The sequence below is a fragment of the Argentina silus genome (genome assembly GCF_951799395.1).
Source record: "Argentina silus genome assembly, chromosome: 9".
In the NCBI taxonomy this organism is placed as follows: Eukaryota; Metazoa; Chordata; class Actinopteri; order Argentiniformes; family Argentinidae; genus Argentina; species Argentina silus.
Window position 1 is genome coordinate 7193053 of NC_139663.1, and position 13762 is coordinate 7206814.

Genomic DNA, 13762 nt, shown 5'->3' on the forward strand with positions numbered 1-13762 from the left:
CTTCAACCCCTTTTTCTAATGGATACTGCACATGGAACTGGGTCGTGGTTTGTGGATATGCTTATGAATAGTAAAATGGATAGTAAAATCTTGGCAAGATTTCATCTTAGGAAATATGGAGGAGCAGTGCACTCAGGATCAAATGCTTACATTTTGACTCGGCTCTGTCAGGTTGGTCTGTTCTGAGATGCAAAATACAGTTGTCTGTGATGAGTCTGTGTAGGCAAGGGCTATGACCCACCTTTCATCACTGAATAGTCTCTCAGAATGAATGTCAGAAGTCATAATGAAGGGCAGGCTTAAACTGCACTGTATGTTCAGCATGTCTAATCATTGATCAATTACTGCATCAGAATAGACAGTAGAAAAAAACACACATACTGTACTCGACACCACTGAGACAGTCCAGTTTCTTTATTAACTGTATTTATTGTGTTAAAGCATTTTCTACAACCTCTAAATGCAAATGATTTAGATTTTTAGGAAAAGAAGAATATTCCATTGCACTCGCTGGTGTATGGAAATGTAACATTAATTCTTACATTTACAACAAGCAAGACATCACATAAAAAGAACCAAAAAAAAGAAAGAACAAAGAAAGAAACACATTTACAGAAAACAGAAGATAATGGTCCCATAGCTGTTTCCCTGGAAACAGGTATCATCATCATCATCATCATCATCACAGTCATCCTCTTTTCAGTCATTCTTCGCTTCCAGACAATTAATTCATATTGAGGAAGGCGTTTATGAAGGTACTGCAGTGATCATATCTTTGGCTTGGAGTCTAGCTTTTCTATAATGTCTAACAAATGTTTTAACATGACACATGCCATAATGACTATACTAACAATGGTTAGTAATCCTGAGTTGTTGTTTTTTTTCAGAATATGTACAAATAATCATCATTTGTGTGTGTTACAGTTGAAAATTGCATCTCAAAAAAGGACAAGAATCTCTTTACTGTACATACTCCCTGCAACAACAGTGTACCATGCTTGTCATTGGGAACTATACTATTTTGTTCTGCATTGTTTCTGATTGCCCAAACAATACTGACTACTGTATGTAGCAAATATGTACCCTACAATTAGAGTATATGAAAGGAAAATCAAATACCCACTTTACTTTCTGATTCCATTTAACATTCATTCAGGATAGCACATGAATAATAGGGATGCTTACTGCCTTAACAATAAAATAGAAAATGTATAAAATTATATTTAAAAATGTGACTATAAATTCACTTAAGTTTCTCTGTTCTAAATTATCCATGATGCTAATGTAGCAAAACAGTACTGTAATGTAGCAAAACAGTACTGTGGTACAGTACTATGTCCTCCTGGTGGACTGCTTGTTCAGTATTGGGGCTCGTGATGGGTGAGGGTGTTACATGTTAGACTCTGTTCTCTCCCATGGTTGTATCTCAGGGAATAAGCCCTCACAGAAACTGAGGCTATGGTCAAGAGTGATGGGTACTGCTTGCACCTCCTCTTTCAACTCTTCCCAGGGGTGCCTCTGCTGATCTGAGAACAGTGTCAGCTCCTCAAAGTGCTGCGGGTGGGCCAGTGGGAGCGGTTGCTGCAGCCCGTTCAGGTGCAACTGGATCTCCTCCACACTGCAGCCCATCATGTTGTTCACCTCCATGTACCTGCAGGCCTGGTCCGCCTCGCCCCTGCACCACTTCCCCACACCTGTGAAGTGTTGGGCCTGTTCCATCTCACAGCCCAGGGAGTTCAGAGGTAGGTTCATGTCTAGATCGTCAAAGTTATTGCCACTCCCGTTCAATACATCTTCAAACACTGTGGCCCAGTCTAACTCTCCCCTCAGTGCCTCGGTTTCTCTAACGTCTGGGGCCAACAGTGGTAACCTAGGGACTGCTGCCCAGTTAGCGCCACGTTTGACTGAGGGCTGCTTGCATTTGTTTGTCTGCCCAACAACTGCACCACGATGGGACATTCCATAGTGGGCCTGTGAGGAATTCTGGTATTCATGGGTATTTCCATTATGGGATGATCCGGGAGTAGTAAATATTTTGCTTTGTCTCTGGATGTTGAAATGGGTGGCAGGCATCCGCTTGCGCTTGAAAACTCCATTGACAAACATGTCAGCATATTGGGGATCAATCTGCCAGAACCCTCCTTTTCCTGGCTCATCCTTCTGCCTGGGCACCTTCATGAAGCACTTGTTGAGTGACAGGTTATGGCGAATGGAATTCTATGAATGTATGGTACAGCTATATCAATATCAATACATATAATAAATAATACAAACAAAACTATTAGTGTGACACATGAGAACACATATTTATTTAGGATCAAATATAAGCTTTTCCTATTGATATAATGTTAGATGATAGTTACACTTTTGCAATGGATCTACTATACTGGAAATAATCACTCAAATGCCTCAGTCAAAGTTGCATTTGTGTTATTTGGTGTACACCTGTTAAACACTTATGCAATGCCCATACATTTTTAACATCCTCTCCTAAATAAGATCATATTCATCCATGAGTTCCAAGGAAAATCAGTCATAAATATAGTAACTCCTGATTATGATTAAAACATAAATCATAATAACATAGTCATAGTCATTGCACAGTGTTTATAGTAATGTGTACTGATGCAACATCAATATCCATGGGGGATTAATGCATGCTATCTTCATATGTCTCAGCCCTGATCAATAATGTAGCAGACTGAATCACTCACCTGCCAGCTGGGCTCAGCATGTCTGTAGTAACAGAAGTTCTCTGTGATCCAGTTGTAAATAGCAGACAGAGTGATCTTATTCTTCTTGCTGGCCTGCATGGCCATGCAGATCAGCGTGGCATAAGAATTAGGTGGCTTCACCTGAGCGTTGGTTTTGTAGTCTACCTCATCCGGTGGCTTGGCTGGTACAGTGATGTGGTTGGTCACTTTCTGTTCCAACATGCAACTGGGGCTGCAGTTCCTGTTGTCTGAGGCACTGGAGGTGATGGGGCTGCTTAGACTCTGTGGAATACCTGTGGCAGCAGTATCTCCAGCAGGCGGGCTGGAGGGAGAGTCTGTTCCTTGGGGGTGCAGATGACTGTGCAGCAGGTGATATGGGTGGCTGGCGCCTGGGAAGCTTTCTAGACTAGCACTGAGTATAGAGTAATCTTGAAGCCACTGAAGGCTGGTGAGGCTGTCATCAAGGTGCACTGAACCATGGTTTTCCGGGTGAAGTCTCATCCATTTCTCCTGGTTTGGTAGTACTGGCATTGTTAAGCTTCTCTATAAAATATATATAAATATGTGCAAATCAATATTAATCCTAAGAAACATTTCTTATTAATTTCCCCTACACATACCTTCCATCACATGTAATGAACTGCTGAAGTAGGATATCAAATGTGGTGATCTTTTACTTAAAATGTCCCACAATGTCTAAACTCAGGTGTAATCTAAAAAACAGTCATAAGAAGTAAAGCCAGACGTAAATTAAAGAAAACAATAACAACAACAACAAAAAAAGTACAATTACCTTCTAAGTTCACTCCGCACCAGCTGAGGGATCCCCCTCAACTGTTACAGGCTATAATAGTATCCAAACCTGTTGCGATGTGTTCTTGCGAGGTCTCCGTGCAGCTGGAAAACAACAACTGTAAAACTGGGAAAATAAAGCTGAGATTTGTTTTGCAAGGGTCTTTGCAACAGAGAGAGGATCCCTCATTCATATCCTACCGGTTTATGATAATCCCATTTCAACCGAGCATCAGTCAGAAACACACACACCAGGGGTTTTAATGGCACTTTAAACAATTTGCAGGCTGCCGATTGGCTGCGTGGTTTCCAGGTTTCACCTTTCTCCCTCCCCCCCACACATCGGTCTTGCCATTGTGAAAACGGTGTGATAGTTGGAAAGCCGATGTAATGCAGTGAAGCCATAGACTTATTATTAGTGTCAAAGGAGAGCCAAAAAGAACAAAAACTAAATTGTGACATTGTAACTGTAATTGCAATTTGCATTGGACAAATAGTTTCCCTGTAATGTTAATGACCCGCTATCAGACTGTCGATGCTCTGTTTATGTGTAAAGAACAATATTACAAAAATATTTATAATAATACGTTTTAATACTTTTTATGTCGTCTAAATTCAAGTTAGGCCTATTGATTCCAATGATCAGGCGTTAATTTTTGCTCGTGTATTGTCACTGTGCATTTTGTAGGCTACAACCTGATTTATATAGCCTAAATAAATTACCCACTTATGGGAATACGACTATGGTTAGACCATCAATGCATAATTTAGGTTATTTAGCGACATCTACAGGTAAATGGCATACATTTTCATGTTGAAATCTTCATGACCCTTGCAACCGACTTCAGATGAAGTCATACAGTAATTCATACTGTGAATAAAATGTGCAAAAAACAGCAAAGAATAAGTATTGAACATGTAGTTTTTATTGATATCATGCTGCTATACACACAGGGACAAATGTTGATTTTATTGAGAGCCATGAATCACCCAATGTGGTGTTATCCTGGATACCAGGTCAATAAAAGTCAGAACAGGAACAAGAAGGCACAGTGTATCAAGTTGAAATGGCACATTATTAGAGAGTAAAGACAAATGAACAGTAGGTTATTACTCCAAAGCAGTGTATGCCCCTCTACCAAAAACTCACATGCAAAAGCTAACCTGATCATTAAAATGCAGTGTGTTGATATTGCATAAGTGACATGGCTAAGAAGCATTTAGTGTATTTCTGGAGCAAAACGTTTACAGAAATTAAGAATACACACAATTAAGAATATTGTAATAACAAAACCTACTCTTTAAAGTACAGATTACTTGATTAAATGTATTGATATATGATTTGAATTAAACAACAGTAATTGCTGAACAGTTACTATAAATAATTGTTTAATAACAACAATAAGGTGTCTTGAGTTATTTGATTAAACATGGAGTACACAAGTAAAAATCATACATGGCTCTGTACATCAGCCAAATGTTCAAAACTCATAGGCTACAGGCTCAGAGTTTTATCACTTAGAACACTAATGCCCAATGCAACAAGCAGCCGTATCTGTTCAGTTATTGAAGGCACAGATCTATATGCATGGTGCTACATTTACAAGACCAAGGACTGCCAGACACAGCAAGTCATAGAACTTTAGGAAGGCATTGACTTTGCCAAACGGATGCTTCACCCTATTCTGCAGATACATCACTAAGCAGACGCTGGCATTGACTTCAAGCCAAACATGACTATACAGAGATCTGCCACATCTAAGAAAAACAGTTTGTGCAATACAGTCAGCATAGCATATTCACTTGTTGCAGGCTCTATCTATCTTTGTGTTCAGCTGTAAGGATGTGAACCTGGGCTCTGTAGCTCTCTGGAGGTATAATCTATCAGCCAAATTTGAGATAATGTGCATGTTATCTCCAGATCTTCTTCTATAATACACAAATATACAATTTAGCAAATTACTCTACATAGGATTCTAGTACAGGTATAATATATAGATATCACATAATTCAGTATAAAAAAATCCCACATGTAGACATTTAACATTAAAGACAATTTCATGAAATGGATCACCTTGACTTCTCGCTATAACAGGAAATCCACTTTTTCATAAGATCAGATAAATTGGATTATTGACTCATCAGAATGTTAAAATGCAGCATGACATTTCTATGCCACAATCAGTATGTTTAAAAATGTCAAATTTTGGTAACACTTTATTTTACACTTATTAATTTGGTAGTCACTGTGTGGTAAAAATGAACAGCTTCTGGTAAATTATTCAACCAAAATTGTAACTTCTTGGTAATTTCTTACAATGAATGGTCCAATAACCTAAAAGCAATACAGATGTAATCATGTTGTTACCATGTAATTTCAAAGTAAATAAGGGACTGTAAAATAAAGGGTTACCTAACATTTCACTGAAATGTTCCTTCATACAAGACTGGCAAGAAAATAATATAGATAATAAAGTTAATAATAAAGTTATTTGTTTTTCATAAAGTAATACAATAAGCCAACAGGAATGGTATTTTCTGAACTCTATTAGTGTCAGGCAATAGTTAGAGAACCAAGTTAAATCACTGAAAAAACGGTGCTTAAAACACCTCCATATCAAGGTAATGCTGTCTCCCACCACAATAGTATACCAGAACTCAAGCAAGAGCTTTGAAATGGAATTAGACTGCTATAGGTAATTGACATTTTTGATGAAGCAATTACAGGTATAGTATGGTCTAAGTAAGCCTGGCAATGACTGCCAGGAGTAATTGAATGTCTTGATGTTTTAGTTGACCATGAACCGATTCATATGACCATGAACCAATCAGAACAGATTTTGAAACTTGAGAACTTTGAAATCAACGCAAGCAATGCCATAGATGACCAAATTAAAAGAGTGGGCTTGGGAGTGGACCATATTAGGTAGGGGTCTGTGATGGGCGATGGGAAGGAAGTTGGGCCCCAAGTTAGGGCTCAAGTTGTTCATCCTCCATGTGAAGGCTGCTAGGGGGACACAGGAGAGGCTGACTGGAGCAGTTGGTACTCTGACTCTTCAGACTCTCTGTTGACTCGGATGACCCTGTGGAAACAAGGCCTGGAAGATAAGGACTAACGCTTCAGCTTCTGAGGATCCCAATCAAACAAGTGGATGTCTTACCTAAAGGGTTGCTCATGTGGCATGTTGTGATCATTTACCAAACGTGTGCATACTCCAGCAGTTCCAAACTTATCAAAGCAAACCTTCTGCCAATGTGGATGATCGACTACAAACTTACACTGAATATTACACAGACGGTATAGATCAAGAGGGATACATTTCCCTGAACCTTATTCAGAAACAGGCTTCCAAGTGTATAGCACGTAGAAAAGCAGGCCAGACAGGGAAGCCTACATACCACAGTTATTCCTCCATACCAATAGAGCAGGCATCAGGACCTAGAGCTGCCCAAAGCAGGGCCAGGTAAAGGGACAGGATGGCAGGGAATGGAGTTAGGAAACAGAGAAGAAAAACAGCACACAGGTTAGATGCAAAGCTGGGGGGGATGAAAGCCTGTGAGAATACGAGAAAAAGAGCCAGAGGTATTATGCCTGCAATTAAGGGTGATCTAATTGCTCACACACTCACACACAATTTCTCACCTGGGAGAGACAGGTCCCCTGGCGGGTCACTCTCTGTTTTGGTTAGGCTGCTGTGCTCACTGCTGCAGTCCTGTAGGATCTCACCTCCAGAGTGCAGCCTGTCCTCTGTAATCCAAGAGGAGAGGGAGAGAAAGGTCACTTAATATCAGATGAGGCAGCCTCAAGACTATTACTATTATGTCACCTTTCCTCATTCTACTAGTGCAAAGCAGGTAATTAATCAACTTGATACAATTCTCTATGAACCGACACCACACCTGACAGCACTCACCATCATCTGGGGAGATGGACTCTGCTACATCCTCGGCTGCAGTGGCCTGAGTAGAGTAAAGGGGACATTGTTAGGACTGTGAGCTACTGAGCAGACAGGGGTCAAAGAGGCAGGGTGGTCAATTCACCTCAGTTGGAGCAGGACTGCTGGAGAGCAGCGTGTGGGGCTGGGCATCAGACATCTCGGACAGTTTCTCCTCATCCTCCTCCTGGATAGGTGATGACGGCGACCTCAGGGTGCTGCAGGGGACAAACACTTTAGATTAAAGTATCCCAAAGACTCTGTGATAAAGATGCCATAATATTTACAACAGGCAGACTAGAGGAGGAGACTTTCAACTGTGCTTGTGTATTTGTCTTCCTTGCAGGCTGTCATGGCTCAGCAATGTCACCTGGATGGATTGCCAAGGACAAGCTGACTCAATCAATCTGTGACATGGTGCTGGATACAAGAGAAGATGACCCCCAGCAGCAGCAGCATCTCACAGATCGACTTGCAATAAGGGCCCTCTTTCTATTCCTGGCCAGCCATTACACAAAGTCATGAGAACTCCCCCCCCAGAGACAAAACAATGTTGAAGAGCACACCCAGCAACCAGTACAGTTAATCTTGCGGGGCAATCAAATCAACTATAAAATGTAAACATTACAGCTATGGATGCAAGGACTGACCATCCATGAGATCAAAATGAGTTTTAACCATGTTTTCAATTGCATTGTTTGCAAACAGTGGAGTAAAACAAGCTTATATTTTGGGTTCTGATGGGGTAAGACAGTTGAAATCAAGCTCATGAGGCATTTATAAAAGTTAGATTATTCTTCAATGGCTATATCATTAATTTACTGTAAATCAGAGGATTACCTGTCAGGTGACTTGCTGACTTTGCCCTTCTGCAGACCTCCATCCCCAGAGTGCTCTGGGGAGCCAAGCTGCCTGCCGTCCCCTCCAAGGCCCCCTGAGAAGTTGATTTCGTCATAGAGGGGAGCAGAGGGAATTGTAGGGGACACGGAGCTTAGGCCATTCAGTGCCTCCAGCAGAGATATGGGCTCAAAGCCAGGGGGAACTGAGTCAGAACTCTGGAGAGAGAGACAAAAAAAGAGAATTACTTATCAGTCCTAGAGATGTACAATGACCAGAGACCACCCTATCTTAAAGAGGGCTTTGTGAATGGCTGTCTACCGAGTGCTCGTCATGGTCCATGGTCTGAGCGAGCACAGGACTGAAGGACACAGGGGAGAGAGCCCCAGGCTTCTTCCTCACAGCTCGGATCTGGAGCAAGGCTCGGAAGGCTGGGGAGAGGAAGACAAAGCACAGATCAGATTATGAACAATAAATTGGACTGCTTAGTCTGTAAAATGTAAACTAGCATCCATTGAAGGACTGTGTGTCCACTAGATGTCTCAATTTCCCTGAGTTCTGAGCAGGTGAGACAAATAGGGCCCATGCCGGAAACCATGTAGTGCTTCCACTCACGCAGTCTGCAGATAGGACAGTTGTTGGCCTGGTAACGCAGTGTGTCAGCACAGGAGTTGCAGAGACACAGGTGTCTGCATGGCAGGATGAGGGTGTCTCGTAAGTCTGACAGACAAACAACGCATTCATTGCTGTTGTCACTGTTCTCATCATCCGATGGCTGCAGTAAAAAATTTAAAAAATAAAACATTTGTTAGGGTGACTAACGCGATGTTGCAAAAATAGCGTGTAAACAGAAAATTGTGACTATATATGTTTTTAGACGGGGTGTCTCAATATACCACACCAAATGTGTACATTGTACATTATCTAAAAGAAAATAATAATGCGGTTGAAAACCTTTGTCTCTTGATTGTTTTTGTTTTCAATTCCATAGATCTCCTGCAGCAGGTAGCTCACACGATCCACCTTTAAGAAGACAGCACAAATGATGGCATGAAATACATGCTTTTTCCTTATTTAGACATCCAATCAACATTTATTTGTGAATATCTAAAAGTACTACAAAAACAGTGTTTATATCAAAACATTACTATTACAATGAATTCCAAGGTCTGCCTTGTAAGGTACTTTCATAAAAAAATCATTAGATTATCAAAAATAACAATTTAAGTTGCAGCCACAACAGACAAAGTAGGGAACAGTACACAACACATGTACAACCATGCGTCAACATACAATTTGCTTCTGCTTCAGAGGCTTGACGGAGAAACTGCCATCAACATGCTGCAAAGGAGGAAATTGTTTTACTTCATTTCATGTGTGAAAACTGAACTTCAAATTATGCTTATGAGTCAAATCCTCTCCTAAAATTGATGGAAGATCACAGTAAATACAGTACCCGTCATAGTTGCAAAGCTTCTCATAAATACATTATATTAAAGGACTATTTTAGAGTTCTTCTTTCAGAGCTTTACTTACTCTCTCAAAGGCAGCCAAGAGTACATGTGCATGTCCCAAGCAATCTGGAAAAGGACACAGGTTAATTAATAGGGGATTACTGTACTCTGTGCATTCACAGTATCTGTTCTAGCACTTTGCTATTTTAGTACAGTTGAGGGCCATATGCCAATTAACTTTGATATCAAGCCAGCCTTCAGATGAACAATTTAAACAACGCACCATCTCCTTCATCAACCACAGCTTGGATTACCATGGGAAAAACTCCTCGATCTAGGTCAAAATTCAGCTATATGGGAGAAAAATGAAAATTTGTTCATGTTTAAACTTAAATACAAAAGGTGAGGGTCAATTTCCTATGTATTGGCTATTGCAGAATGCTGAAGTTCTCAGAAATCATTATTATTTAATGCTGGCACTGGGCCTAGATAATATAACCCACACAGGAGTAAGACAAAGGAGTCGGGGTACTAATACAGATAAGTGTGCACTGCCACCCAAGGTGACAACACATTGTTTTCAACCGTCAGCTGATTACAGCACTCCACTGGATTGGTTGCTGCACATATATACTTACGTCCTCCTCCTTCCACTCTGAGAAATCCATTTTGAAAGATGGCAGAGAGAACTGCTGGCTTACACCTCTCTTGTAGTGAACAGTTTCAGAGACCAACGGTGGACTTTTTGGGTTGTACCTACACAGGACAGACCAAAAGTGAGCTACGGAAGACAATATACAGTTATATATTTTTCAGACCTGACATTCTTGCTGAAAAACACCATCATTGAACAACGCCATTGATGAAAAACAGCATGCATTTGTTCAGATAATGGCCCCTGCATAAAATCACTTTCATCATCTCTTCAGTCCTCCTATCCTGCGTATCCATGGAGACTGGTGGTTACTAAGGACCCACTTTCTCTCTTCCGTTGGGTCTTTTGAACCAGGCTTTCTATACTTCTGTTAGATGTCATTTGGCTATATCCAAAATCCCAGGAACAGTTTTCTAACACATGCATTATTTCTTAACGTCAAATGTATAAACATACATAGTATTGAAGCTAAACATAATCTAATAATTAAAATGCTTTAAATCCAACTCTTACATTGCCATTCCATTGGAGAATTCCTCAAAAGCTTGGCAGTACAAGGTGATAGCCACACGAGCATCTGCGTCAAAGGTGAACTCCACACCATATAAAACCTTCGGCTTCTCTCCTTCCTCAGTGGGAGTGTCAGAGTCATCTTTGTACCTGGTAGGCAAGCAGGCAAACAAACAAAGCTATTAGCAAGAAACCTTCCAAAGTGGCAATTGCTTTTGGGTTTCAATAAAATAAAAATAAAAAGATAAATGTGATGTCTATATATCAATAGGTCTGCATTTATTCTTAAGCCAGATGATAACAAGCTTTGAGGGAGCTCCTTTAAAACAATCACAAAGAATGCTAGAGATGAATACTGTAACTGGCAGGGCTGGGCTGGAACCATTATTTGATTAAGCCTATTCAAATTGAAAATGGATCGATTATGACTTTTTATAAATCGTTTATTCGCATGTTTGGATTGCTTTCTCATAACCTGTCATTGTGCAGTCTGAAATACATTTTCCAAAGGCCACTGTTGGAGAGAGGATAATTTCAGCATTGTAGGAAACGCAGGAGGAGCATATTGTTTCTACATTGTATATATGCCCAAAATAATATGTCTGCTCCTTCAGTGTCACACATGAAATAGATAGAAACAGACTCTCAATAGTATTTATCATTATTGAAATGTGTAACTAGTTATATATTTTTCATTGAAAGTCAAAAATGTTTTTTTATTGAAAGATAAATTGCAGCCCTAATGACTGGAAAAGGAAACCAATGAGAAAGGTTTCATCAACATGTTTTTTCCCCTCACCTGACCAAGCGCAGAGAGTCCTTCCTGATGTTGACCAAACTTCTCAGGGTCTTCACAGGCTCATGGGGTGCTGGGGTCACATATGGAAACTACACAAAAAGCGTGACACAAAACAATGCATGAAATTAGCTGGACTAATTGAACTGAGTCGTGTATAATTGAAGTTCCAGATTAAGGGGTATACTTGAACACTGAAGTCAGCAGCATGAAATACACTGCACTCTGTAATTATTGGGACAGTGAAGGGTTGTTTTCCTTCTTTTGGTTCTATACTCGAAAAGCTTGAAATCAAACAATTACTATGAGGTTAAAGTACAGGTTCTCAGCTTTAATTGAGGGCATGTGTGTACATATTGGTTTCACCATTTATAAATGACAACAATTTGTATAGGCTACACAATCCCCCTATTTCACGGCATCAAAAGTATTGGGACCCATTAAAATTAGGTTCAAATTAACCACTCATGTAGTGGAGTCTGTGACCGATTTAAGTCTGTGACCCATTGACCCCACCAGACGCTGGGTCTGTTTGCCTATAATCGTATCAACAGGCAATGAATGCATGTTAATTTGGATTTAAATCTGAAGATTGGCTTGGCAAGTCAAGAACTTTTAATTTTTTGGCCCTGAAAAACTCTGTAGTTGCTATGGCAGTATGTTTGAGGTTATTGTCTTACTGTATGATGAAGCACCGTCGAATGAGATTGGAGGCATTTGCTTGTACTCAAGCAGACAAGATGTTTCAGAAGTCTGCTGCTGCCAGTTCTAGTGGCAGCTATAAATAAAAAACCCTTCCACCATGTTTCACAGGTGTGGTATGCTGTGGATCTTGGACAGTTCCTTTTTAATAAGACTAGACATTGACAGCTCTATTATACCTGCACAAATGTGACACCTGACTAACCTGAAATACCTGTCAAGCAAATTGTCCCAATACTTTTGGTGCCATGAAATAGGGGGACTACGTATGAAAAGTTGTTATTTCTAAATGGTGAAACCAATATGTACAGACATATCCTTAAATAAAAGCTGAGAATCTATACTTCACTCTCATAGTAATTGTTTTATTCCAAAAGCAAACTTTTTGAGTGTAGTCAAAAGAAGAACAATGCTTCACTGTCCCAATATTTACGACGGGCACTGTGTGAAACTTAACATAAGACATTCAACCAATTTAAAGTTAACGTTGTGACCTTACCTGCACAGGCCTATTACCAAGGAAGTTCAGATCCATGTTTTCTCCAAATAAATATCCCTCTGGGTGAGGAGTGTCAAATTTCTCCCCTCCCATGAAAAAATGGCTGGCAAAATAATTTCCTACACAGAAAATGTAGAACCATGATCTAGCTAATCAACACGGCCGATATTTCACAGGTTGATGACAACATAGCACATACTAGTCATAATGCAGCAAGTAATAAGCAACACAAAAAAAGTCTAGCGACACTTGTTACTAGTTACACTGTTATGATCATTTACATTTCCAATACATACATAGACTTAATTCTACTATGCTAGCCATTGTACTGTTTCAACACATGCCAATAACACAATAATTGCATGGATTAGAGGCAATGTAGCCAGCTCTTCGACTACTGGAAGACTACTGGAAGTCTGGGTTAGCGGATTTACCTGATTTCGGTGGGAATCTGTACGCAGAATTAGCCTGGATATCAATGTCCTCAACGCCAGCGATTCTGCGACTTAGTATTGAGCCCATATTTCCGACTCTATCGTTCCAGCTAACGATGTCAATGTGTTTGACAAACTATAGCTAGCTATCTTACTGCAATAAATAGCTAGCAATAATAGCTAACCTAGCAAAGCTAGCTAGGTTAGCTTCCCGATTGAGCTGGCTATTTATCGACCCGCTGCCAAGTTTGGACTTGTTTTGATTTTGCACAATTACCTAACTAGCTATCAATACTTTACAGTCTACAAAACAATTTCTACGACAGGGCCACGAATAATATGATGTCTCCGCTATATAAAATAAAACAGTTACGAGTATCCAGCTAGATAGCTTGGCCCCGTTTGTTGTTCTCGCTAGGTGACGTTGTAGCATT

At 40.2% G+C, this 13762-nt stretch overlaps 2 protein-coding genes across 2 annotated transcripts; both read right to left on the minus strand.

Moving 5' to 3' along the window:
- Positions 1-1389: 1389 nt before the first annotated feature.
- Positions 1390-3245, minus strand: LOC310809276 (forkhead box protein J1-B-like; the record flags this gene model as incomplete). Its single annotated transcript, XM_083676471.1, has 2 exons — positions 1390-2217; positions 2715-3245. The coding sequence occupies 2 exons, from the start codon at positions 3243-3245 to the stop codon at positions 1390-1392; spliced, it is 1359 nt and encodes a 452-aa protein (XP_083532597.1).
- A 1186-nt stretch (positions 3246-4431) lies between these two features.
- On the minus strand, positions 4432-13735 carry mgrn1b (mahogunin, ring finger 1b). Its single transcript, XM_083677777.1, has 16 exons — positions 13329-13735; positions 12895-13013; positions 11697-11785; positions 10901-11047; positions 10371-10488; positions 10016-10082; positions 9815-9858; positions 9572-9619; positions 9233-9301; positions 8894-9053; positions 8600-8709; positions 8282-8496; positions 7548-7659; positions 7421-7466; positions 7150-7254; positions 4432-6589 (listed from the first exon to the last, which is right to left on the minus strand). The coding sequence occupies exons 1-16, from the start codon at positions 13414-13416 to the stop codon at positions 6477-6479; spliced, it is 1650 nt and encodes a 549-aa protein (XP_083533903.1). The 5' UTR covers positions 13417-13735; the 3' UTR covers positions 4432-6476.
- Positions 13736-13762: the final 27 nt, after the last annotated feature.